This window comes from Idiotropiscis lumnitzeri, chromosome 1 (genome assembly GCF_059441095.1).
Source record: "Idiotropiscis lumnitzeri isolate Australia: NSW breed Sydney's pygmy pipehorse chromosome 1, RoL_Ilum_1.0, whole genome shotgun sequence".
In the NCBI taxonomy this organism is placed as follows: domain Eukaryota; kingdom Metazoa; phylum Chordata; class Actinopteri; order Syngnathiformes; family Syngnathidae; genus Idiotropiscis; species Idiotropiscis lumnitzeri.
Window position 1 is genome coordinate 44,973,673 of NC_142391.1, and position 27,632 is coordinate 45,001,304.

Consider the following 27,632-nt stretch of genomic DNA (forward strand, 5'->3'; position numbering starts at 1 on the left):
TATGTTGAAAAAAATGAGTTGGTTATTGCATGTGCAGAACGATTTTGTGCTGTGAATGCACCGAAAGGTACATAAACAGATTGTTAAAAGAGTGCCTTTTAACAAGGCAACAACTTTGCTAATTAAAACAGAACAGACCCAACAGAACAAAAATAGTGGTTTATTTAGCGTATTTTCTGAACTATAGAGTGCCCCTACCGGTGAAAGAAAAATCCACAGAAAATCCGCACCGTTGTATTAGCCGCATGGTTCACAATCTAGGAAAAAAGTAGCGGCTTATAGTCCAGGAAATACGGTATTTCGTCGTGAAGATTCATTGCAGCCATCTGTATAAATGACCAGTCACTGTCCATGTGATGCAATTCAGCTCAACATCATTTGCATTCATCACCTGCTACATTTGATTGCGAGACTTGGGCAAGCCAACCAAATGGACGCTACTCCCACCTGCAACTTTTTTTTATGACATGAAATACTGTGCTACATATCTGGAAAACAAAATAATTTTCTTTTCGCAGCAAATAAAAGCATGATCGTTAATATGACAAAATGCAGACATAGAGGACACGAATATGATCCAAAATAAGATTCAGATGTTCATCCTTGGCGAACATCTGTCTCCTCTCAATCCCATTCTAGGGGTCAATCAAAGCAGTTATGAACTAACACAAATAATAATCCCCAATATATATTAGATATTTGTTCAAATACACTACAATAAATCAATTGAAATATGGAATATTGTGGCACACTAACCTTGACGGTGCACTGGCTTTGGCTGATGCTTGTCTCTGGGAAATGTATGGGTATTGCTTCATGTCAAGTTTATCCTCAATGGCGTCCTACAGGGAGACAAAGTCTTCAAGTTAAACATCTTGACTTTGGTCAATTTTATTCTTCGCCATGCAAAAGCTGCCAGCATGGCTGTCCAATTGACCCAATGATTGCAACTGTCTGCTCCACATCCGCAGAATTTGTAACAGCCTTGACTTGACTTTATTAAAGACATTTTTTTCACTAGTTGGACAGTAACATCAAAAAGTTTTATTCCTTACCAGAGCTGTGCACGTGACCCTTTTTTGCCGGTCATTCCCTTGCCCTACAGCCGCGACCTGGGTACCCTTCTGACCTCAACACTCTTGCCTTATTCATAAAAATTGTCGCGGGGACGGCGCGAATTGTTTTCTTCTTGGTACGGGGGGCGGGACAGAAAAATAATTGAGAAGCACTGGAGCAGGAAGACAAATAAAACACGCAGCTCGAGGAAAAGACAAAGCAGGCTCCACAGCCAGCATCAGAAGCACAGCCAGAAGGTGGGCAGGACAAAAGAAAAGCATCAGTTCGGCCTCTTCCTGGCTCAACAGATGAAATTATGACTGTATGGATTTAATAATGAAATTGATGGCTAACCTAGATAATAATATCCTCTGGGGAAATGTATGGGTTGGTGTCGCTTTTAAGTAATGACACCTTATCTGAACAAAAGTACTGTGTATGGCTAACTAAAATGAACTTTTACATCATAACAACATCACAGACACATAAAGTAGATTTAGAAGAACACAAATTATGCAAATTATTGAAATTTAAATGAAATTTGCAGTGGAAAACCCACACCCAGAGAGAAAGTTTGGGCTGAATGAGATGACACTTGTTAAGGACTGTCGAAAAGCGAAGTCAACTCTTACTGCGTAGAAAAAAAAAAGTTTGTTAGCAGGTACTTGAACAACATGCTGCAGGAGAGTGCAGTTACTGTACGTTTTCACGTTCAATTAATTGCCAAGGTGATGCATATAAAGGACCTTGTTGGAGGACCTTTTGGTGCTTCCGCTTCATGCAACGCAACTGCCTCTCTGTCAGAGCACAGACGACAGTGCCCCCCCCCCCCAAAAAAAAGACCCCTTTCCTGTTCATGCGGATTTTTCATGTAGCTAAATAACCTTCATTGTGTTTGCGTATCTTACACCCATTCAGGCTGTTTTTTATTGTTTCATTAATGTTATAAATTGTCTTCCAAGAAGAAATGTCTGTTTTTGAGATCGTATTTTGTCAAATAAATTACCTGCAAAAACTGCCACTTATGCTCCAGTGCAACTTATGTAGGTATGTTTTTTTTCTACCTTATTATGCATTTTTGGGCTGATTTAACCTATACTCCGCAGCGACTTGTAGTCTGGAAAATACTCTAAGAATAGTAAAACAATATAAATTTCACTTTTGATTTTTCGCAGAGATACGGTATATCACCACAGTGACAATGAAAATTAAAAGTAGAATTACTGTAATACCCCGCTACTTCGCGGTTCACCTTTCGTGGGTTCTAAAAAATATAAAAAAATTAAAAACCTTTTTGCCCTGGCACGATCGGGGCTCTCCATTCGCTCCGCTCCACGGGGCATTGTAGATTCGCCGAGCGGCACAACGGGGCGCTGGAGCGGTTAGACGGCCGGCGTGCGCCGAAGAAGAGCGTGGGCGAAGAAGAGTACGTTCCCCCGGGCACGATCGGGGGCGACGTTTCGCGCGGTTCGGATGGTACCAGAGCTCCGGCCGGCGTGCGTGGCAGTTAAGCCGAAGAGGAGCACCTTCCGCCCGGGCACGAGCGGGGCGACATTTCGCTCCGTTCGTGACCACACGAGAGCTCCGGAGGAGGCCGGCCGGCGTGCGTGGCAGTTAAGCCGAAGAGGAGCACCTTCCGCTCGGGCACCAGCGGTGCGAAATGAAACCGAGTTCAACCGAACGGAGACACGCTTCGGGGGAGCAGGTCCGGCGTGCGTGACAATTAAGCCGAAGAGGAGCACCTCTTCCGCCCGGGCACGAGCGGAGCGCGAGGCTGTCAGTTATGAATGAATAAATAAATAAATGAAGAATGCCACCTTTCATTTCACAGGGCACACCGGACGGCGTACTAGCAGGTAAAAGTCGAAGTAATTAAATAAATACAAATAGAAGTAATTGAATAAATACAAAAATAATGGCTGGGGAATAAAAAAATAAGTTTTAATAATAATTTGGTTTTTTTTGTTATAACATGAATTTCACTCTCTCTCTCTCTCTACCCGTATTCTATATGGTGTACTGTAAACAGGGGGGTATACTGTAGTATACCTGTATAGTTTTTTTTAAGCATTTTTGAAGGTGCACCGCTACTTCGCGGATTTTCAGTTTTCGCGGGTGGTCTCGGTCCCCATTAACCGCGATAACCGGGGTTTCACTGTATGTTTATTGAAATGCATAATAAATAAGAGCAGGCATTTCGTAATGGAAAAGTTTGTTCTCTCAATCACTTCTCTATTTTAAGAGCAGAATCATATTGCATTAAATGGCGCACCTCAATGAGATCCTTGACGAGAGGAGTCCATCTTGATAGTTGATAGGTATGCTCACTAATTCGCTCCTTCCGGTCAGGCTTTTTGGTTTTCTTGGCAGTGGCCTGCAATGGAATCATATTATTTTCCTATGATGATTGTTGCTACAAAGAGATACGGTGACTTGCAAATCCTTTTCAACCTGCAGTATATTCAACTGAATACACGACAATACAATACAACTTAATTATATCGTGCATTTCACAGCTGGAACTGTAAGAAAGCACTTTGCATATGGTGTAATATAAATTATCTGGAAATTTGAACACATTTAAAACACATAAACACATATACAATAGATATCAGAAGAACGGCAGAACAAACATAATACATTTAATTTTCAAACTGAAAAACTTTTTTTGCACAAATACATTTTGAATTTCGAGTAGGTCAATATCCTAGATGGCTCTTTTTTCACTAACGAGCTCAGTTTATTTTTTTCTTTTTATCAGAAAACTGAAATTAGATATAATTTTCTTTTTTATCAATTCATTTTGGAGAAGTTAGAAAATAAGTGACAACTTGAAAAACACCTAGAAAATGGCCACGTACCCGCTGCTCTCCCAATGGAACTACAAGAGTCAGGTAAGGGACAGATTACAAACTCTCCATTGGAAATCATTATATTTTCATTCCTTATTACGTCCAAAAACAGTGGTCAATTGTCACCAAAATTCATGAGGACATCCCTCCCGATGACCACTTCAACATATCAAAAGGATTCCTCTCCCTGGCTGATTTACATGAGAATGAGGAACTGTGGACGTGAGCAGAGTTACATGGATTATGCTGTTAGGACGCAGAACACTGCTTCTTTGCTGATCACGGCGAGGACGCACGCAATAAAGCACCAATCTGGATATTTGCAGAGACTGAAGTGGGAATGAGTAGACATGCACATTTATTTTCGACTGTAGGCGATGTTACGACAATGCGCTATTCTATTCTTTTGATCAGCTTTGGGATATGCGTACATCACTCAATGGAGAGTTCCAATGTGGCCACTCTTGGCTGTAGCGTCCGCCTCCTTGCTGGAACTTTTTGTACGCTAAACATTAACGCTCCTGAAGCGGCCCCGCGATGCGGACCATTCAAGAAGACCACCTCCAGGGTTCATCGATGAGGAGTTAATCCGAAATCGACGCAGACTCACGCCATGACGCTGACAGCGTCATGAATTGTCCGCAAGCGGTGGTGGACGTGAACGTGCATGAATGGCAACAGCCAGACATCCCCGGCACCAAGTCGCCGGCAAGAAGCTAATTTTGTTGTGCTGAAATCATCGCTTTAGCGACCAAAAGCTAATTAAGATAAATTTGTTAGGTGTAAACATCGATGCCTGGCTGCCTCCTCACACTTAACAAAAGATAAGCATAGCTCAAATATCCTAAATATAACCAGTCGGGGTTTGTGTGCACATTCTTGCTCTTGTCTGCTTCAGTGGAGAATCGATCGGCATGGAATTTTGGATTTTGTGGAGGGGATCACATGAGCTCACGTTTGATGTCAATAAATCCCAACTATTGTGCAGAACACTTTTATACTCTCACAAGTCAAACTGGTCAAGAGTAATAACGGTCATTTGCATTTGGTGGCAATCGGTCGCCGTTTTAGACAACAGAACTGACAAAGCAAGCAATATTACCTCGCTTGTCTCCCTGCGGTGATGTAGACAGGTGAGACCGGAAAAAAATAACAAAACGAGCTCCAAAAAGGGGCGTGCCAATTTGTCGTATATCTCATCACAAAAAAAAAAACTTGAATCACGACAGAGTCTTTTATGGGGGAGCGTCTTAGTACTGATGTCATTTTTGCATTCAAATATTTATTAGTGTCAATGTTAACATCAGTGAAGTGGCACTTTAATGCAGGCATGGGCAAACTATAGCACAAGCAGCCCGTTAAACGTTTTTATCTGGCCCGCCAAACTTGGAAAAAAATTTAATGAATAAATCTTGTTAATGTTTTATTTTCTAAATACTGTGGTTTTCAAATACATATATATTGTTGTAATGCTTTTGTTCACTTTCATTTAAAATTAAATGTGAGGTGAGGTTACCAAAACACATCTGCTCCTTGGTCCGGCCCCTCTGTCAAATTTTAGAACCCATCTGGCCCCCCAATCAAAAAGTTTGCCCACCCCTGCTTTAATGCTGTAAGATGGGCTGAGGATATGTAATCAGTTTGTGTATTTATAATCATGTTTTTATACACTCATTAATGTTTGCACACACACACTGACATTTCTGCTTTAGCACACGCACACACACACTTTTGCTTCTGTTTCTATTTCCTTGCTTTCATTGTAAGCCATGATGTGCTAGTTTCAGTTTCGTTATGACTCTCCTTCACGCTCCAATAAAAGAGGAGGTGGAACGGAAGAGAGCAGAGAGAGGGTGCTCAGAGCTGAAGGGAGCAAGACGGCTCTCTCTCTCTCACTTCCGGTCGACCGGTTAGGATGAACCACAATGCCTGCTTTTTCCTGGTGAGATCAGCCACCTTTAGTAAGTTATTTCAGTCTAAACAAGGCGTCGGGGCATTTAAACCCGACAAATGCCTACAACCCATTCCAAAAATAAAAGCACCTTTCTTTTTAACAACACTCAATAAGTGTTTGGGACATAAGGAAACTAATCATTCTCTCTCTCTCTCTCTCTCTCTCTCTGCTCCAAGTACAAATATTTGAATTCTATATCTGCGGTACTTGTTCCGTTTAGAGACGATAAAGGGATGGATAAAACCCTCTTCCATCATTGCTCAGTCCGCCATTTTTTTAAAAAAATTCTTGACCGCCGTCCCAAAAATATACATCCGCCCAGGACAGAATGCCGATCTCTGTTTTTTTCATCACACACTGAGGTATATTTAGTTAATCATGCTATAGCTAGACGAAAGGGTAAAATACATCACCTGTTTCATCGTAGACTTTAGGATTTTAGAACAGAGCGTACCTCTGAGATGATTGGCAAACCCATGTGTGCCATGTTGGAAATTATGTCACTGTCCTCCGGTGGGATGTTGGCATGCTGGAGCAACTTACACAAGTTTTCTTCGGTCACACCTGACACACACACATACACACACAAACACACGACAGTCGATAAAAGAGATACATGTACAAGTGTGTAGATGTTCACAATTATAAAGTGGTGTGTATTTGTTGGTGGGAGGAAATCTGGAAATCACAAAGTATCACTAAAGAGGTCCAAATGTTCGAAAATATATGAATAAATACAGAGGTGGAAAAAAAATATTGGATCCCCTGCTGTATTTGTAAATTAGCTCACTCACAAAGAAATTTGAATTCTCTAGATTTTATGGTTGTTTATTGATTGAGGTAATAATAGAATATCAGGCCAAAAAAAGCATTCAACACATACACTATAAAAGCTATAAAATGTGCATTTAATTGGTGACGTACGTCTCCGACTCTGTCTATGTAATATGGTACGACAATAACATAAATAGGGAAAACAAAAAGTCCACATTTCTTACCATTCTTGAGGAAGATGTAAAGCAGAATGATCCGAATCTTGTCAGAAACACTGACATTGGTATCCAGTAAGATTGGTACAATAAGCCTCATGGGATCTTTGATCTTCTCGCCCTCTGCATCAGTAGACATTGCAAGGTCCTTTCAAAATGGAAGAAAAAGGTAAAAAAATTGGTCAGGTTATTTACTGCAGGTAAGTTTGCTACCTTTAAAGTGTACATCTATCAGCACATTTCAAGGTATTGATGAGGAAACGAGGAAAAATTGTCTTGAACAACGATGTCATGTATGAACTTGTCTTGTGCTTGTTCCTCTATGCAATCTCTGCCTGGTGAGCCTACGGTGCCATTATTATAAAGTAAGAGTACTCCTGAGTACAATTTTTGGGTATTCTACCCACCTCTGATCACAGTTAACATTTATCATTACACACAGTTTGAGTGATTGAGTTTATTCAATTTATGTATTTATTTATTACCTGTTCCACACGACAGAGTTTGTCAACGGTGCCCTGGTAGCGGTTCATACAATCTTCAGCCAGGTGAAGATGAGTTGAATACTAGCAAGAAAAAAAAAGATTATTGACCTAGTTGACTTTGGCTGTGAGAGGAATATACCTTAGTAACAAACACTTGCATGTTGGAAGGGTCTACAGAGCATCGCCAACTACTGAGGCGGCAGCATGACATCTGTAGACCCGAGTGCGGCGCTGGCAGAGGAGCTAAACTGCTTCTTTGCTCGCTTTGACTCACCCCAACCGTCACACCCCCACACTCCATGCCTCAACTCCCCCTCACTCACCATAGAGGAACACGATGTGAGGCGTGCGCTCCTGGCTAATAACCCCAGGAAAGCTACTGGGCCCGATGGAATACCAGGCAAGGTCCTCAGAGCATGTGCCCACCAACTATCACATGTTTTTTGCACGATCTTCAACCGCTCCCTGGCTCAAGCAGTCATCCCCTCCTGCTTGAAAACGTCCACCATTATTCCTGTCCCCAAAAAGTCACCTGCAGTCCTCCTGAATTACTACCGTCCTCACGCCAGTCATTATGAAGTGCTTCGAGAGACTGGTTCTCCAGCACATCAGGGACTGCTTTCCTCCCACACTGGACCCCTAGCAGTTTGCATACCGAACAAACAGATCCACTGAGGACGCCATCGACACTGCTCTGCATGTTGTGCTGGGCCATCTGGAACAACAGCAGAGCTTTGCCAGGATGCTCTTTGTGGACTACAGCTCGGCATTCAACACGATCATCCCAGACATCCTCATCTCCAAACTGGATATTCTCGGCCTCCCTGCCCTCACACGCATCTGGATGAAGGACTTTCTGACCAACAGACCCCAGACTGTGTTGCTCGGCCCCTACACGTCCTCCACCCGAACGCTGAGCACCGGTTCCCCTCAAGGATGCGTGCTGAGCCCTCTCCTACACGCCCTCTACAGCCCGGCCCACGGTAACAACACCGTCGTCAAATTTGCTGACGATACGACAGTGGTCGGTCTGATCTCGAAAGGTGACGAGGCAGCCTACAGGGAGGAGGTCCAGAGACTAACGGCTTGGTGTGAAGACAACAGACTGCAACTCAACATTGCAAAAACAAAGGAGATCGTCATCGACTTTAGGAGGAGCAAGACTGTGCCACCCCCTCTCTACATCAGTGGTAAATGTGTGGAGAGGGTCCACACATTCAAGTTCCTGGGAGTACAGATCTCCGATGACCTCTCCTTGGACACACAACACCACAGCAGTGGTAAAGAAGGTCCACCACCGTCTGCATTTCCTGAAGGTCATCAGGAAATTCAACCTGGACATGAAACTGCTGCTGGCCTTCTACCACTCGTCCATCGAGAGCCTGCTGACCTACTGTGTCTCCACCTGGTACAGCGGCTGCACTGAGGCAGACAGAGTGAGGCTCCAGAGGATAGTCAAAACGGCGCATAGGATTATAGGCTGCCCTCTCCCCTCCCTGTCGGACATCTACACCACCCGGTGCCTCAGCAGCGCTCTCAATATCGTCAAAGACAATACTCACCTGAACTCACACCTGTTTGACCTGTTGCCCTCTGGTAGGCGCTACAGATGCATCAAATCAAGGGCTAATAGACTGAAAAACAGTTTATCTCCATTCTGAACTCTCACACACACACACAGCCACGCTTACCTTGCACAACAGCGACGTAATGTGTTTATTTTTATCCAATTTTGTATTATTTCCCATCTCATTATTTATTCTTTTATTTATCTAATTTAATCTCTAATTTCGTTGCACACTGTACAATGACAATAAAGGGATGTCTGATTCTGATTCTGATTATGTGTAGACACTTTCAACAAGAATACATTTGATGTTCTTACTTTGCTTAGTTCCTTTTGATACTGAGGCATTTTCTTCAGCATCTGAGACAGTTCCTTCATTGTGGTCTGAAAGACAATGGTGACAGTAATGAGTGATGTAGTGTTATATAGTAGAAATTCTCTTCTGGCTTCCTTGTTGGTATGTGTACTGCTGTGGAGTCCTCAATCAGCTGTGACCAGACAATACTTTAGATTCCTGAAAATATCTAATTAGCATATTTTGCTGATGTCATTTGGATGTTCCCCTTCAAAATTATTGGAATAGAGGGAGGTTGATTTTTATTTATTTATTTATTTTTTTCCCTTTTTGTTGTACACTGAAAAAAATCAGGTTTGCCATCGAAAGATATGTATCAGGCAAGCTATCGAAATGTCATCTTTCAAATTGGCATATATTGTGCATGAACAGAAGAGACATTTTCCATTAGTTATTTCTACTGTTGCTGTTGGCTTACTCAAGTGCACGCTTTTTGTAGGCCACGCTGACGAAAAAGATCAAGGTTGCGCTTTTTCCGGTGATGTGTGGTGTGCAGGACTGGACTGGTCGATGAAGTGCAATTAATCAATTTTTAAGTAATTTTCCAAGCCACTCAGAGAACTCACCATCCCTCATTAATTGCACCTTATGTAAATTATATTTCATCTGTGTCGTTGGCACACTGGCATACCAAAATGTCATGAATTTTCTTACAGCCACATTGTGTACCATTTCCGTTGTAGTTTTTTTCTCATTATTGTTTCACCTTTGTGCATGTGAATAACGTAAGCTGAAAGGCAGTTTAATGACTGAAGAGATTGTTCAGAGTAATGTGGATGTTTTTCCTCTACCTTTTCTCCTGTGTTCATTTTTTTGCTGGCAGAAAATTCTTTCAGAGAGCGAGTCACAGCCCTATGCAACCAAAACAAAGACAATGTACAACATCTCAGAATATCAGTTTAGAAATACAAAAGTAAGCTTTTGTACACTCTGCAAAAGTCTATGTGCGGTGCTTTTCAGCAAGTCTCTGCTAAAAAAAATGATCATGTCAAAACAGGATGTATACAACACAAGCACTCACGTTGATACTTCAGCAATGTGTTTGTGTCTCAGAGTCAACCACAAGTCATCATCCTCATCCAGCAATACGTCTTTTGTCCTAGTCTCCCCCATTCCACTGGTCTCGAAACTGACATAGAAATGCATACAATGAATATAGCTGGGAGAGGAAACTCACATAATGGATATAAAGAATACACATAGCGGAAACAGAAGAAGTATCATATGTACATAAGGATTGATTGAAGTGCTCCAGTTTCTCCTTCAAATAAAAACATCTGGTACATTATCAATCAATTGCCTCGACCACATTACTGACAGAAGATCAGTTTTTCGCATCGGGTCAGCAACCCTCCTCAAGAGAATGGGTTAAATAATTGCTCTTTCTACCTTTGTATTTATACAGTGCATGTTGCAAACATATAAAAACCTTGAAATGCAGAGAACCAATCTTCATTTTCAATAAGCTCTATACCTGTAGACATCATTCACAATGCCTAGCAGGTCATAGGCCATTGCCTGAAGAGTGAGCTCATGTAGAAGAGGTGACACAGGATCAAATCCTCGGTCCAGGATGATTAGTTGACTCCGGCACTTATCTGGTCCCTGGAGGAAATCCAGCACAGAAACAAGAGACTATATCCATAATACAGGTGTGGTTTTGTACCATCCCCTCGTATACATTTGGTTTAATCACATTAGCACAATGCTAGTGAATTCGATGGTCATTATTTTTCGCACTTTATTACTTTGAGAAAAATGTCTCCCGTTTGACCTATGCAAATGTGGGGACCTTGTTAGGCTATTTACATAAAATAACAGTGTTACTTAGAGCAGCGCCTCGTCTGGTAGAAGTTCATTATATGTCAGTATTTTTCTTGTTTCATTCAACAAAAATGTCTCCCCTTTGTTTGACCTAAGTGGAGGTGCATTTGCGCGCTTTTCTCGCTAAATCAGATAAAGTGGAAGCAGCCCTCCTTTATGTGTGTCTGTGTATGTTGTAAATTATGTGTTACTGATAAGACATTTTCAAAGTTCTGCTTCTTTGAGAAGCCCACTTATGAAATGCTTTCTTTTTTTTTTGAAGGACTGTGTGCAGGTGTTTTACTATCTATATGTGCATGATAAGGGGTTCTGAGTTTCTTTCCATTCATAATGACCATTGTCAAGTCTGAAAGTTAAAGAGTGAAAGTTGTGAATGAATCAATCTTTTTACAGACAGTCTGATGGCTGCAGAGCATCGTGTATGTTTACAAATGCAAACATATTTTCCTTCTCATTAAAAAAATGTATTGCTAACATTTGCGGCGAAATAAATTAATGACACAAAGCTTAAGATAATTAAATGTGTTCTATAAATCAAACATGACAAAAAAACCCCAACTTTTTATTCAAGGACCTACTCTATATAATTTACTACAGCTAGTCAAAATAGTGGATTTAGCTCACCATGTCTTAATGAATAACAATCATTTCTTTCATTAAAATATCTTGTTTTAGATTTAATTATCCATGTCTTAGTGGAAAAATCACAACTGTTAAATATATATTTTTTGATTCACCTGAATAACAATAATTTGGCATCTATTTATCTCAATATTTTTATACTTAAATTGGATGTTTTTATAAACATTTGAGCCACTTTTCACATCACGTCTGTGGCGAGATTACATGTAAATGATTGACCTGTGTTCGTCGGGGGGAATGATTTCAATCATAATGTTTATAAAAAAAAGAAAGTGGCTCTGCTGTGTGATTACATTCACCTCTTTCTCCCTCTTAAGGGTCTGAAGGTACATATCATAATACCCACAAAATCTGCTAACTGTGACGTGAAGTGTGTCCCTCTCTCTCTTTCGAATGAGAGAGAGAGAGAGAGATTTTGTGTTTTTTTGTTGTTTTTTTTGTCCATCTATATCCCCCACCTCCCCCATGCTGGGGTCATCAGCCTTGTAGCCATCCAGCTTGTCCTGTAGCATTTGGGCCAGAACAGCGCAGTCTTTGTACTCCCTGAAGAATACAAAAAAACAAATACATAGTACAATATTGGGAGATATATTTTTATTTTTTTCCAAATGTAATACTGACTAGAAAACTGTCATTCACTGCTATATGCACTCATGGCTATGCATGTATGATAAACAATAATAATAAGTGCTCAAGCACTACACCTTTTTCCACTGGATGAGAAAAGTGCCCTCTTTGGAAACCCATTTTTTTCTTCATTCATCACTATCTAAAAACAATAAATAAAAAAAATCCACTCAAAAGTGTTTTGATATCTGATGGCCATTTATTTTAGTTCTTGTGAGAAATGCATCTACCCCTGATTTCTCGGCCCTCCGTCCACCTCCACTAAGCTCAGTCCAGCGCTGAAAGCCAGCCGCCAAGCCAAGCACGTCTCCTCTGGCTCACAGCATCAGACAGACAGGTAACGACAGCGTTTCATCATCATCTTGTTTGGCTGGTTTGGGGATACAAGTGACTCCTCAAGCATTTATTCATTGTGCTACTAAAGGGAGCTGGGAAGCTGCATGCGCTGGGTAAGTAATTTACATGAAGTCTCAATCATATCACAGTTTATATTCGGCCAGGGTGACGGTGTTATTTATGACTTCTGATGTTAGTGCAATGGTCGCCTTATGTACTGTGTTGTGAAAAAGTGTTTGCCCCCTCGATGATTTCGCTGTTTTTTTTTTTTTTTTACTTTAATTCAGCAACAAGTATGAACAGCCTTTTTCTAAGGTTGTGCCATAGCATTATAATTGGACTCAATCACACTACCACCACTATGTTTGACTGTGACTAAGAAGTGGTGTGTTGGATTTACACCAGATGTAATTGAACACATACCTCGCAAAATGTTAAACTTTTCTTCAGTCAAAACTGCAGTTTATGTTTTATTGGGTTTTCATTGCATGATCTTTAAAATTGTTTTATGATCTTAAACAATGAAGGGAAACTATGAAAAAAAAACTGAAGAATTTTAGAAGGGTGCAAATACTTTATGATGGCACTGAACTTGCTCTTGGACATTTTGTGGCTTGACTCCACATGTGAGAACAAACGGATGCATTTGCATTTCGCAATGGCATCACTTTTTGTATCGTGTAACACACTCTCACTCAATCATGTCTTGATAAAGCCAACAGAGCTGACCACTGTCCCCCAGCCAAGACAAAAACCACACCTCTCCTTCTGAATCTGCGGTTTGCCTGTCCAAAGGACCCTCGAAGACATTGATTTTTATTTTTACGCCCATCCATGCATCCATTTTCTATACCGCGTATCTGCAGTAAGGAGTTTGGACAAGATGCAGAGTATATTCTAGAGTGGTTACCAGCAAATCTGTGCATTACATTTCAGGATGTATAAATGTCGAGCCTCTGTAGTTCTCTATATATATATACAGTGAAACCCCGCTACTTCGCGGTTCACCTTTCGCGGGTTCAGTGCTTCGCGGGTCTAAAAAATATTCGGGGGCATTGTAGTTTCGCCGAGCGGCACAAGGGGGCGATGAAGCGGTTAGACGGCCAGCGTGCGCCGAAGAGGAGAGTGGACGAAGAAGAGCAGGTTCCCCCGGACACGATTGGTGGCGACGTTTTGCGCGGTTCGGACCGTATCAGAGCTCCGGCCGGCGTGCTTGGCAGTTAAACCGTAGATGAGCACCTTCCCCGGGCACGGGCGGTGCCAAACGGCCCCTAAGTTTAACCGAATGGGAGCTGCCGAGGAGGAGGGCATGCTCGCGTCACAGTAAGCCGAAGAGGAGCACCTTCCCCGGGCACGGGCGGAGCGCGAGGCTGTCAGTTATGAATGAATAAATAAATAAATGAAGAATGCCACCTTTCATTTCACTGTCATGATCCGTGCCTGTCATGCCGCGTGTGTTTTTGTTTTTTCAGCTGTGTGGGCGTTCCTCCAGCGATAGTCTCGCGCCATGCCGTCAGCTGCTGCGAGACGCGCTGATTACACTGACTATATTGTGATTATAATAAATATTGTAACGTTGTATAATAAATCAGGCCAATTTGTCCATCAGCGAACGCTTTTATTATTAAGCCAAAAACGGCTGCTGTTGGCCGCAACCACGCCGACCAGAGAGAGAGAGCAACACAACGACAACAACATAACGTTCACTCCCCTGCTGCCTTCACAGCCTCCACAGAAAAGAGGAAAACACAGAACCCTTGAACCATTTACAAAGTCGCTACACTATCTTTGTATCACCACCTTTTTTCCCGTGTCTGCGTTTGGAGAGTCCTGTTCAGCTCTGCTGGAGGATCATAACATTCACAGGGCACACCGGACGGCGTACCAGCAGGTAAAAGTCGAAGTAATTAAATAAATACAAAAAGAAGTAATTGAATAAATACAAAAATAATGGCTGGGGAATAAAAACACAAGTTTTAATAATATATTTTTATTTTTTTTGTTATAACATGAATTTCACTCTCTCTCTCTCTACCCATATATATATATATATATTTTTTTTTAAAGCATTTTTGAAGGTGTGCCGCTACTTCACACCTATATATATTTATATATATATATATATATATATATATATATATATATATAGGTGCGAAGTATATATATACAGTGTTTTTTTTTGTTTTTTTTTTAAGGTGCGACGCTACTTCGCGGATTTTCAGTTTTCGCGGGTGGTCTCGGTCCCCATTAACCGCGATAACCGGGGGTTCACTGTATATGTATAATTATTCTAACCTTGGAAATGAACCATTAAAATACATCATCAAACCCAGAAATTTTATATGACTTTTACTGTATGCCGATGAAACGTTTGACCTAAACTAACTGTGTATATGGTTGAATATTGTTTGTGAATAAATTAATAAATAAATAAACATTGATAACAAATTGTTGTTCTCACCCTCTGTATCGGATTCCAGGATATTCTTTCAGAGTAGCACAGAGCGTTGCAATCTGTTCAGCACAACCTTCGAGCATGTTGTTCTTCACATCGGCTTTGAAGGGGCTGTAGAAGTCCTGGAAGGCATCTACTTTATCCAGGGAGAAGACCTGCGCCAAAGGGAAACGTGGTTTATTGGCTCACAAAAAAAATCTAATTAATCGGAGCTTCATGTGCAAACAACCCCTTCTGCTGGCCAAAACCGTAATTCTGAGTGATGGCTATTTTGCAGCCTTGCAAATATGACTACATGCGAATAACCGCTGAAATTAAAAATTCATAATTTGATTCGTGTAATGTGTTTATGATCAATTTGTGGTTATCACACTGGTATGAATGAACCTAATCTAATAAGGCAAGGTACATACAAAAGATGGCACATTGAATTGCAGCGTCTTCAATCCTGTTCCTTGAGGGCTTGTGTCCTGCCTGTTCTCCATCTCCCCCCTGCTGCAACAGATCATTTGAATCAAGTGTGCTGCAGCAGGGAGAGATGGCAGGACTACGGCCCTTGAGGAACAGGATTGAGGACTCCTTTTGTATATTTACATCCATAAGTTTGTATACATATGGCACACACACGCACACACGCCCACACACCCACGCACGCACATGCACACACAGACACACACGCACACACACCCCCCCCCACACACACACGTTTTTCAATTTTAGGATTTAGCACTCAAAGTGGGGTCTACATACAGTATGTATATATGATATGTATGTGTGCAATTAAGTGCCCTGCTCAGGGTATCCCCCGCCTACTGCCCGAAGACAGCAGGGATAGGCTCCAGCACCCCCCGCGACCCTAGAGAAGAGAAGCGGTACAGATGGAGGGATGGATGTGTGCAATTACAGCTAACTAACGCAAGTACAGATACTGAGTGTGTAATCGTTACTGCGTGAATTCATGTCAGTAAAATAGATTGTAGGACATGACTTATACTGCAGTAACTTGACTTGATTGGAACTAGAGGGTTATAAGACGGCTCATGACTGGCATTTAAGGGACTCCGAGTGGCTCCAAAAAGAAAAAAAAAATTTAGGCCTTTTGCACACACAAAAGAAAAGTTGCAGTCCGCTGATATAAATGGTGAGAAATGACTGTTAGCCTGAACATTTTCAGGATTTGCTATTTGGCTTTGTAGCAACAATGGAGTGGCTTCTTCTTGTGGACAATGATTGGGTATTTAATTGTTTGTTTGTTTCTCTGCTATGCTGGTCAAACACAAACATAAAATTCATACAGGGCAGATATACAACACACAACACATACAAATGAATAATGAAAATATAACCACCATTGTGATTGACTCAGGTAAGCAAATTCCATAAATTCCTAGAAAACACACTTTCTTACTTGAGATTCATAGGGCAGGAAGGCTACATGGATCTCAGTCAAGGCCTTCATGGCTTTGGAGGCGCGAGAGTTCGTTAAAAGACCAAACATGGAGTCTGGAATTGCTGGAATAGATCAAACACAAATGCGTTATCGAATACATAATTACTCAGTGAAGCAATTAATAATAACTTTAAATTGTGTTTAATTTTTTAATTTTTAAAGATGTGCAAAAAAAAAAAAAAAAACGAGGTTCAGGTTAATTGTAATAGTAAGAGTGTCCATCGGCAGTTAGGAATCATTATTGTAAAATATTACAGAATATTATACATACAGTATATTGAATGTGTTTATTTCAAAATTAATCTACAAATGGTTTTGTGTTACTCACTGTCAGTGAAGAAGACATGGGCTGCTCTATACTTCGGAGACTGTGGATCTCTGAAGTCATCAATCAGACCCTCAACGGACTGTCAACAGATAATGATATGATTTTTCATGAACTTGTAGAAAAAGTAATTACTTTTTGAAAAATCAAGGACTGTGATCAATGACACACTTCGATTATATCAGGAAATACATTGCAGGCACCATGTTGTATTTTTGTCCAAACAAAATTGCTTAAACTCAATGACAATTTTATGTGACTTTAAACCACAATCACATATTGATATAAAAATAACCACATTAACCGTTATCACATTAGAACAACTAACTGTCCATTTTTTACAATGGTTACAAGGATTGCCTTTATTGCTTACTAATGCAACAATATTTTCAAAAACTTTTAAAACATTTAATTACATTTGTGTTTGTTGTAGTTCACAGATTTCTTATTACCTCATCTGAGGGTGTTATCAGATAGATGGCCTCCATGCTGGGCAGAGGTTCCCGTCGCTTGGATATGTCCTCTACAACTGTAAAAAGGAACAATGTATTAATTTATTATGAATAATCTGGCATGATGCACAAAATTATTATTTGCTAGTAGGGTTACTATTGGTGCTACTTTTTTGGCAATACCAGAAGTCAACTGAGGATAAACCAACTTTCACTATACACTCAAAAAAGCAACATGGGTGTCTGTTATAACAACAAAAGTGTAACAAGTAGATTCTATTTGATTTATTCATGTTTAGCGGTTAAACATTTTCTAATCATGTGGTTTCAACATAACAGAAATCCTTAAAACTGCATGATTGCTTTATGTCAATGCAACCTAATGGGTTTAGATAGGTAAGAATTCGCGCCAATAGTGTAAAGAAGACCGATGACAGAAAGTGCTGACTTTTCACTCACGCTAATTGAATCCGCTTCCATCAATCAATAATTAAACCATCTATGGGAAGAAACAACTAAATCAGTATGTTCATTTTCACTTTTTATTCTCTGTGGTGTTTATTTTTGTTTTGGAAAAATATTTAAGATTTATGTCCACTAGTGTTAGCATAGTGTGTTATTGCCTTCTAGCTCAACCTAGGTTTAGCTAAAAGGCAACAACACAAGCTGTCACCTGTTAAACATGGCGCGTAAAATAGACCGGTGGAAGTAATTCTATTGGTACTAAGGTACATTAATAATTTAACAACAATTTGTTATTGACATGCCTGTAAAAATAGTTTGTGAATTACATGTTAGGTTAAAAACGACTGAAGCTAACGTGGTCAAGTGCAGTTTAAGTGCACAAAAGGAGTTGATTATTTTGTCTTAACAACTCAGCACGAGTGTATGATAAGCAAGTACTACTAGCCTAGTAGTTTATAGACATATTTAATCTTATTTGACCGAGTGGGAACTAAATCACATCTTTGTTAACTAGCCTGCCAAAAGTCTAGCTCAGGTGAGAGTGTATTTGTTTCACTTAATTTCCTGTTTGGTGTCATTTGCAGTGAGTTTATCATGCGTGTTCATGTTTGGATTATGATCATTTACATTAAAACTTCAGGTCGAATGTGCAACATATCAGCATGTTAGTAGAATAACTGGTAAAGTGTTTCAAGATTTGATTTGGTGAAAGATTACAATTTAAATGTCATTTAAAATTTTTATTAATGGTTAAACTTGCTTTTGTGCTCAGGTAACTGCAGAATTCAAGAGCATCACAACAGTTAGTTTGGTGCCAAAGTTCTTCTCTGGACTGGATGGTTGCTCACAAGACTTGATAAGGATGCTTGGCAAAAAAGGTGGCGCTCCAGGAAGAAAGATTAAGAGCATGATGGTTCCCATATCCCAGGTATGGTCATGGAAATAGCCTGTCAAACCTCTACATATTGGGGAAAAAAGATTTGAACATTTTAAGACAACTTAAATTACGTCAAAATATTTGATAAATGAAAAATTAAATGAAAGTTACAGATTTACGCAATCCGATAATTTTAAACGTTTGGATTTAGAAAGTAAAAAGGTTTGAGACAGTGAAGTGACTTATCAATACTTGTGCATGTGTTGCGATATCTTCTCTTATGATTTAAAATAGGTTTTTTTGTTTGGTGCATTTGTTGTGGCAAACTGACTGGCACTGCTCAGACCAACGTCATTGATGTCAGAAGAGAGTGCGTCCTCAAAGCCCAGTGTGTGTACCTCAATGATGAGCCAGAGACGATGGAAAAAGAATACATGGTATGGAACTACATTTTTTATCGTCCAGGTTTTAGGCATCTGGCATTCACTCAAAATCTAACACTGGAAATATAGTGCTTGACTTTGAAATGTCAATGAATATCTGTCACAGTGGTCTTGTTCATATATCATTTAGGGGATTCGTAGATCATGAATGTTTTTTTCTTACAGGATGCAGATGTTGAAAGAAACCAGGCTAAAATGAAGGTGACGGTGTTTGGAATTTATGTCATTCGAAAAGAGGGTGCCGAGCCAGTGGATAACCCAGATGATATGGGTATCACCTTGGAGGGTGTCAATGTTCTGTATGAGCTGGGGAACGTCCCATTTTCTGTTCTGATGCTGTTCGTTCTGGTCTACGCACTCAACTTAAACTACCCGTCAGAGTTACAGTACACCTTTGAAGTTTCCCTGAAGCTCATCATGGAACGAGATGGAAACTCTCAAGAAAAGCTCAAGTATTGAAAACCTTGCTCTTACGCAAGTCATCCTGTATGGAATGACCAAAAATGAAGCAAGTATTTTCAAGAAAAGATGTAAAATGTTAACTGTTTGGTATAGTTCAAATATTGCTCATTGCTGCTTTTTTTTACATTGTCCTCACGTTTAACTTTGCTTTCAGTTGCAAGGGCTCAATATGCACATAAAGTTTTACATATATTATTTTTTTTGTATCACTGAGAACCTGAAAGGCTGAAACAATTGAAGTTTTTTGAGAAATGTTCAGTTTAAATGATCAAAAAGACTTAAGACTAAAATGTTCTAAAATGGGTGAATTTTTGGGTCATTTTTGTTGATTGCAGAAGTTTTATTCATTTAAAATGTAAATGTATATTTGATGTAAACTGAGATTTAATGTAAATGTATATTTGATGTAAACTTTAGCACACAAAAAGCACTTATTTTAATGGAGTCGAGAGGTGTTTTATTGTTTGCCTTTTCTGTGGATTACAATACTATTGAAAATCAGTTCAGTTTTGTGGTCTTTTATAAACTTCACACCAACAACTTAGTTGACATGTAAAAAGTGCTCAATGTAAACATTCATCAACAATGTCTTATTTTTTTTAATTATTATTTTAGATTGAATTTGTATATACAGTAAGTTATGACTGAAAGTATTTTTGTTCACTTGTTTCGTTAAATCAGCATTAAACAAATGGTGTTATTTTACCATTTAAAACATTTTGCTCTACATACGCTGTATAAATAAGATGCCGATACTCTTATTATAGAAGTTAACCTGAACAAATTAAGTTTGAATCAATCATTGAAAATAAGTACTGACAACATCAATACTTTATGTCCACTCAACACATTTAGGATTAGTTGGTTCAACAAATGTCTATCTTGCAAAATGAAAGCATTTTATTTTGGAGGAAATTCTTTCCATATTTCTTATCATGTTAACCCAACAAATTATTATTACAAGTATTTTTTTTTTCATTTCACATTTACATTCATTTACACTTTCAAAACATGATCACCACTACACTGCATGGGCTAGCCACTTGCTTGGGGCCACAAGCAGCTTGCCTGGCTTGCCTTGTAACAAGAATTGCCTCTTGCAACTTTAACTCTTGGTAAAAAAAATTATGAAATCACCAATCTCAGAGGATGTTCAGTCAGGTGTTTTACTTAGTAGTGAAAAAGCAACTCACGGCCTTTTCAAATGGCAATTTTCTATCTTAAAGATATACTACAAGAAATAGGGGGAAAAATTTGTAGTGATCAGGAACTGTTTGATTTTTAGACCAAGGTGAAGAAAAAAAAAAATATAGAATGACCCTCTGAATTTCCACTTCCCAAACCATCACCGACATCAGATTAGGTCTGTTCGGAAGTCAGCAGTTAATGCTGAAGATGGCCAATGATTTGATATTTAAAAAAATGCTTGATATGTCTCATCCAACAAGGGTGCAATTCAACCCCTATATAAACAAATAGATAAGTGACTTGAGGAGGTGGGAAAATTCGTTTTCTAACCACATTATTGAGTAAAAGTGTCCCAAGATCCAGAAGCTGCAGCCTCAGTCAGACAGCAGTGTAAGCGTGAAGAGAAACGCAAAGAATACTGCCACCCCATCAGTCCTGAAGTAAACCATAAGTTGTATTTCACATGAATTTACACTGGTACAAACAGTGGTACTCACTGGTGATTCCCTCTGACATTATGTCTGTCATCTTGCAGCAGGAGGATATCATCCTCATACTCAGCTTGTCCACCACAAGCACCTACAAACAAGGGAGACAACTCTTTGGAGTGGGGAATTTATTGTTCAAAGACTGTGAATCTAGAAGTAAAACATGCACTTACTTTCCATTTTCCTTTTTCTCTTGCCTTCTTGATGACGCCATTCATTATCTCTGTAATGTCAGAGACACGCAACACAATTTTTTAAAAATAAAAATGAACTCCCATTTAAAAGAGATCTTTGACGTTTATTGCCATCAGCGAGAAAAGTTATGTGAAAAAGAGACAAAATAGACAGTGTTTTATAGACTTCCTATAGCCAAGGCAAGGCAGCTTTATTTCTAAAGCACGTTCTATGCACAAGGCAACTCAATGTGCTTCAGACAAAGAAAGAGTCAAGCATTGACAAACACAGCAGTATGTATATTTGTCTTTTTGCCATAATCGTGCCATAATGCCTTGTGGGGGTAGTGGAGCAGGACTCTACCCATTTGGGATTAAGAGGCAGGATTGAGATTGAACAGATTACTGTTTTGTTGATACATAGAGAGAGGCAACTATTCACGGCTTTGAGCAGTTTACAGTCTTCAGTATTTCTGCATTATTTTTGTAACATTCTTGGAAGAACCCATTCAATAAACATATATAAAAATCCAAGTTGATAGTGTATTTACGAAAATTGCATTTATCCAACCACTATTTGGGCAATAGAATTGAATTTGAAACTAAAGCAAGTTAGCTAAAACGTAAAACCATGAGAATACTGCTGATGTTTCACAATTTGTTTTACTTGGGTGGCTGGACGGACATACAGATAAGGAGTGTCCCAGTTTCCATCACTGGGGTTTAACAATCCAGTCTGTCCTCTGTGGAGGGTAAACGCAATCCCTGCCTCTAATCTGCAAATCCTCTTAGGCCATACAACACTCACAATCACTATTTCAGGGTGGTTGTGTGTCATCTGACAACGTCACAGGAAAGAACAGATCTCAGAATCAGAGAGACACACATTAAACCTCTGAAAGAATTGCATGCATCCTGTTTTTGTTTGGAATGTTCAGAATGAGATTTGGAGAGAAGTACGATTCTGGAATGACTTCATTCATGGTTGAATAAATACATATCTACTTCTTGTAACTGCAAAAATGCACAAATGTCAGTGACAACTGCTGCAGAGATGGCTGATGATTTAGTCAGTACCAATCAAAAGAAAATATTCAATGGATGTCTCAGAGAAACCAATTTTGGGGGGGACAAAAGATAAAGATATATCCAGTAGTAGTGTACAGGGATCTGACTGAATATTTTCACAGTAGATATTTTTCCCAAATATGTAATTCCATTTTATAAATACATCATATTCTACTGGAACTTTGTGTATTTGCTTTAATTTAATTTCAGTATTACATAAATTACATTCAATTAAATGTGTTTCACTAACAACAGGGTAAAGTTTGCCTTTCAAAACCTTTCAGCTCCCTGCAACCCTGAACAGATTAAGCAATATAAAAAAAATGGATGAATGAACATTAAATGGGGGTGCCCTGTGTCATTAATGAAGAGGGTTTTGAAAGATGAACTCTTGGTTTTAAAGTGATTTATTGACACATATTTTTCCAATAACAATTCCTCCCCTTATAGTCAACATCTCATCCGATCATTTGAAAGCATGCTTATTTGGTCTTCATTGAACTAATTGTTGTACTTATTTGACACTGTAAACGAAAACAAAATTAACCTTCAAGATGGATGCAAAACATAGCATATACATTGTTTTGAAATTCATTGCATTAGTTAAAGCATTTTTAGGCACTTTATCCAAAATGCAAGTAAACATAGGAATGAATCAAATTGGGAATATATGGCAATTTAAAATTTGAATATTATTTGAGAATAATATTTAGTTTTCATATGGTCTTAGTTTTCACACGCATGATATTTAACTTATTTGTAGCTTGATCATGCTTGGAGGTGAACCCTCGGCAATTGATCAAATAAAAAAATACAAGTAACAATAAAGTCACTTCTTACTTTCTCCAACAACGGCTTTTAGTCCAAAAGGTGCCATAGCTGACTTGTGATGCGCGTCCACCTCTTCGCAGTGCTGTGGCTAACGGGGATGGGCGGGTTGGGGGAGGGGTTAGATGGTAATCTAGATGCCGCCATGAGCGCTGATTCCTACATCGAAGTTGCCGCCTAATTGGATGTGGAAAAGTAGAACAATCGCTGATGATACCTCATTCATTTACTCCTTAAATGTATCCGTTTTACGTTCAAAACCAAAGCTCATGGGAACAGGATTTAGCAAATAACACAATTATACAATGCAATACAATACAACTTTATTTATACAGCACATTTCACAACAGCTGGAGCTGTAACAAAGCGCTTTCCATAAATTGTAATATAAATAAAATGCATTATTGAACATGTAGTGCTACCTTTCACATTTATATGTAATTTGTCATCCAAATCTGGTATCTTCCCATCAAAAATGAAAATAGCAAAAGCCATTCCAATTTATAAAAATAGAGGTACCTATTCACCAATTATAGACCAATATCACTATTACCACAGTTCTGAAAAAAATCGGAAAAGCTATTTTCATATAGACTCGATAACTTTATTCAGAAACACATGCCTTTAAATGAAAATTCAGAGAAAAACTGACCACCACACCATTTTGCGGATGTATTTTTGCTGACTGGGACACACATGCATTTGCACATTTGGTCCGTGTACCTTCAGATCATTCTATATTTAATTCTTAAACGTAAATCCCAAAACAAATTTAGGGATGCATTTTCGCTTTGAATTCTTACAAGAAAAATAGGATAACCATTTTAATTATATCGAAACACCCATATTGAAATACAGCTTGATATTTGTTGTCTTGAATGAGTACGGAAACTTCTAAAAACAGTTTGATTTTCAATTTTTAATTCTAAAACAAAAATCCAAATTTGTACGAGACACAAATCTAATTATGGCTCCTATATTTGTTTTAGGGCGGCACGGTGGACGACTGGTTAGCACGATGGCCTCACAGGGCAGAGGTTGTGGGTTCAATTCTGGCACCAACCTTCCTGTGTATAGTTTGCATGTTCATCCTGTGATTGCGTGGTTACTCTGATTTCCTCCCACATTCCAAAAACATGCATGGCAGGTTGATTGAACACTCTGATTGCCATGAGGTGTGAGTGTGAGCGCGGATGGTTGTTTGTCTATGTGTGCCCAGCTATTGGCTGGCAACCAGTTCAGGGTGTCCCTCGCCTACTGCCCGGAGACAGCTGGGATAGGCTTCAGCACTTGCCGCGACCCGAGTGAGGAGAAGAGTTAGAGATATTTGTTTTAGATTCCTGGAAGTTGTCACCGAGAGCCAGGGGTGCCGAAAAGGGGGAATAAGGAGACAGATTCTCGGGGCCCAAGATCGAAAGGGGCCCCGAAGGACCAAAGTCAAAAAACGGCAGAAGGAAGAAGCCAAACGTTGACATTATGTCAGCCAGTTCTTTCATAGACAAGGTGAGTTAGTGGTTCATGTGATGTAAAGTACTGGAGCAACAGCTTGTTGTATGGGTCCATTATTGTAGCAAAACCATTTACAAATGTGTATTTCAATCCACATATGTGTAAAAGGAATTCGCATCTGTAACTAGGGCTGGGACGATAGTTCAATATTTATATGTATCGCGATAATCACGGGATCAATGGCAACAGAAAATGTCTCTGATAAAATGGTCGATAGAAAAAATTGAGAACGCCTCCCATGACCGTGGCATTGCGTGTGTTGTAGGCCTCGCGTAGCGGCCTCCAAACTTGAAGAGTCATTTAAACCAATGAAGAAGAAGCTGCTAAACCAAAGAAGACGATGTATGGCGTTGGATTTATGCCACCATTATGTAAGCGTAATGTCAAATGTCCCCCACGCCCGGGTTTGCCACGTTGCCGTCGTGTGGGGGCTTGCATGCTTCTTTTCGCGAAGAAGCCAGACCAAGAGCAAACCCAAACCGGTGACCGGACCAGGAAACTGCTCCCGGTCTACCACCTCTAAAATATGAGAAGAAGAAAGAAAAGGATTAAACGTACTGGCTCGGTTGTCGCCCAGAATAATAAGGACCGCGATCCCGTCATTGAGAGTCCGGCGGGACCGGAACGTAAACTAGACTCGGACCAAGATTTCCTCCGGATCGGAACGTCGAGGGCCTGTCAATGGCCAAGTGTGACTATCTGGCGAGGCTGCTGCCGGAGCATCGTGTTGACGTGGCAATGCTGCAGGAGACCCACCTGGAGGAGAAGTCACCGCCGTCGAGATACACCATCGTAGGATATAGCGTCGCAGTGCGAGTTGATCACAAGCAGTATGGACTGGTTACATATGTGAGGGACCCTCTATTGTTGGGGAGGGACGAGACATCGCAGGAGAACGGTAATTACAGAGCAGATATTAAGTACAACGGCATTTCAATCAGCAACATATACAAACACACACTGGCCAGACCCACCTCTCCCTCAGTATCATCACCCCTCAATTATTGCGGGGGACTTTAACAGCCACCATACCTCCTGGGGTTACCCAAGGAGTGACGGCGCGGGTGAAGCGGTTGTAGACTGGGCTGCAAACTGCGACCTCCACCTAATGTACAGCACAAGACAGCGCGGAACTTCTCTTTCAGCCCGATGGCAGAGAGAATACTCTCCAGACCTTGTTTTTTTGACTAAACTAAATGGAAACCCCATGCCAGCAATACGAGAGGTGCTTCATGGCTTTCCGAATAGCCAGCATCGACCCGTCATTGTCACCACTGGTATCACAATACCAATCACTCAATCAGTGCCCGGTGGAGCGAGGTGGAACTTTGGAAAGGCCGATAGGCGATCCTTCACGGAATACATCGAGAGCATAGTACAGAGAATCCCAGCAAACCAGCAAAACATGATCCGCTTCAACAAGCTCATTCTTGGAAGCGCAAGAAAATTTATACCCAGGGCCTGCCGCAAGCAATATATGCCGTGCTGGACTGAGGAAACGGAGACACTTTCAAGAAGATATGAGGAGACGGGGGGACGAAGAAGTCGCAAATGAGCTTCTGGACTCTCTCTTACAGGAAAGACGTCGTAAGTGGCCGAGCGACAGCCTTGGAGAGAGGATTTGAAACCGTGCTCGGGTGCACGGAGTACTTTAAGAGTTGGCTGAGAAGGAATGACGTGGAGGTGTAGACACCAAACGCAACTACTACTACTGTCAAATAATCAATACAAAAATGAGATTTGCGTGTACGTAATGTGAAATACCGTGTACAAGCCTCAAATATGTAAGCGTAATGTCAAATACTGCATACGAATGTTTTGTGTGTACAGAACTGTGTTTCACGTGTAGGACCCTCCAAGTCTATGCACAAAATAGGTTTTACGCTTGGGCTTCTCTCTCCTATATGCGTACAAAATGCTGATTCACGCTTGTAATGCTGGCGTGACAATTGTGCGACAATTCTTAACCAATCAGGAGTCGGACCCTAGGGCTGATTCTGATTGGCTGTTCACTAAAATTACCACGTACATTTGATGAGAAAAATTCTTTTTTTAGTTTTTGTTTTTTAAATAAATCTCACTCGCACCAACCTCACTCGAATGGACATTACAAAGATCGCTGCTTATTCCTGATAAACTGTATCAACACTAAGTCATGGTTTCTTATACAGCATGACCCAAGTGACAAATTTAAAAGCCATGATTTAATTCACAGTTGGTTTGTTTTTATACATGCAGCATTTTCTTGTCTTCTCAAGAACAAGTCAACAGAACTTTAGACACTCTTCATCTTTTCTTGATAAGAGAGCTGACGCGTGGAAAACTGCATCAGATCGCAGCACGAGTGGCCTCCACCAGGCTCTCTTGAAGCTGTAGAAAAAGACTAAAAATGACTTCAGGCAGGATTCAAGGCGGAGTGAGGACTGAGTTTTTTTTTTTATTAAAAAACCCGAGACAATTCCCCAGCGCTGGCGAGTGGTCTGAATTCAGCCAGGAGCTGCAACAGCTTTTATCCTGTTTTTACAAGACCAAACTCTCTTTTCTGATTGGTCCATACTCAAGATTACCTTATTTTTGGCCGATTCTAATGGTTTCCCAGCGTGTTACGAAACCCTTTTTATTTAGCATCCTCAATTTCTCAGAAAGTTGATGGTATTTATTACTCTGTCATAATATCTTTTTTATTCTTTCAAATGATCCTTATTTATATTGGTATCACGTTAGCTGTCCTTAACACAATTTTCCCGCCAATTTACAGCTTC

The 27,632-nt window shown here is 40.1% G+C and overlaps 2 protein-coding genes across 3 annotated transcripts in view; both read right to left on the reverse strand.

The window, feature by feature from the left end:
* stxbp1b (syntaxin binding protein 1b) overlaps positions 1–23,519 on the reverse strand; it is a 26,639-nt gene extending 3,120 nt beyond the window's left edge. The window contains exons 1-17 of the mRNA XM_088302757.1: positions 23,374–23,519; positions 21,466–21,515; positions 21,302–21,383; positions 17,370–17,446; positions 16,921–16,999; positions 16,551–16,654; positions 15,149–15,297; positions 12,183–12,267; positions 10,733–10,863; positions 10,280–10,387; positions 10,050–10,110; positions 9,222–9,287; positions 7,337–7,417; positions 6,861–6,999; positions 6,317–6,426; positions 3,329–3,430; positions 757–842 (exon numbers count right to left, since the gene is read on the reverse strand). Of these exons, the coding sequence (XP_088158883.1) occupies positions 757–842; positions 3,329–3,430; positions 6,317–6,426; positions 6,861–6,999; positions 7,337–7,417; positions 9,222–9,287; positions 10,050–10,110; positions 10,280–10,387; positions 10,733–10,863; positions 12,183–12,267; positions 15,149–15,297; positions 16,551–16,654; positions 16,921–16,999; positions 17,370–17,446; positions 21,302–21,383; positions 21,466–21,515; positions 23,374–23,410 (1,547 nt within the window). The 5' untranslated portion in view covers positions 23,411–23,519. The remainder of the gene's footprint in view (positions 1–756; positions 843–3,328; positions 3,431–6,316; positions 6,427–6,860; positions 7,000–7,336; positions 7,418–9,221; positions 9,288–10,049; positions 10,111–10,279; positions 10,388–10,732; positions 10,864–12,182; positions 12,268–15,148; positions 15,298–16,550; positions 16,655–16,920; positions 17,000–17,369; positions 17,447–21,301; positions 21,384–21,465; positions 21,516–23,373) is intronic.
* top3b (DNA topoisomerase III beta) overlaps positions 23,472–27,632 on the reverse strand; it is a 62,811-nt gene continuing 58,650 nt past the window's right edge. The window contains exon 19 of one of the 2 annotated variants that reach the window (XM_088302745.1): positions 23,472–23,538. In XM_088302745.1, the coding sequence (XP_088158871.1) occupies positions 23,495–23,538 (44 nt within the window). In that variant the 3' untranslated portion in view covers positions 23,472–23,494. The other variant, XM_088302736.1, reaches the window with a different exon arrangement.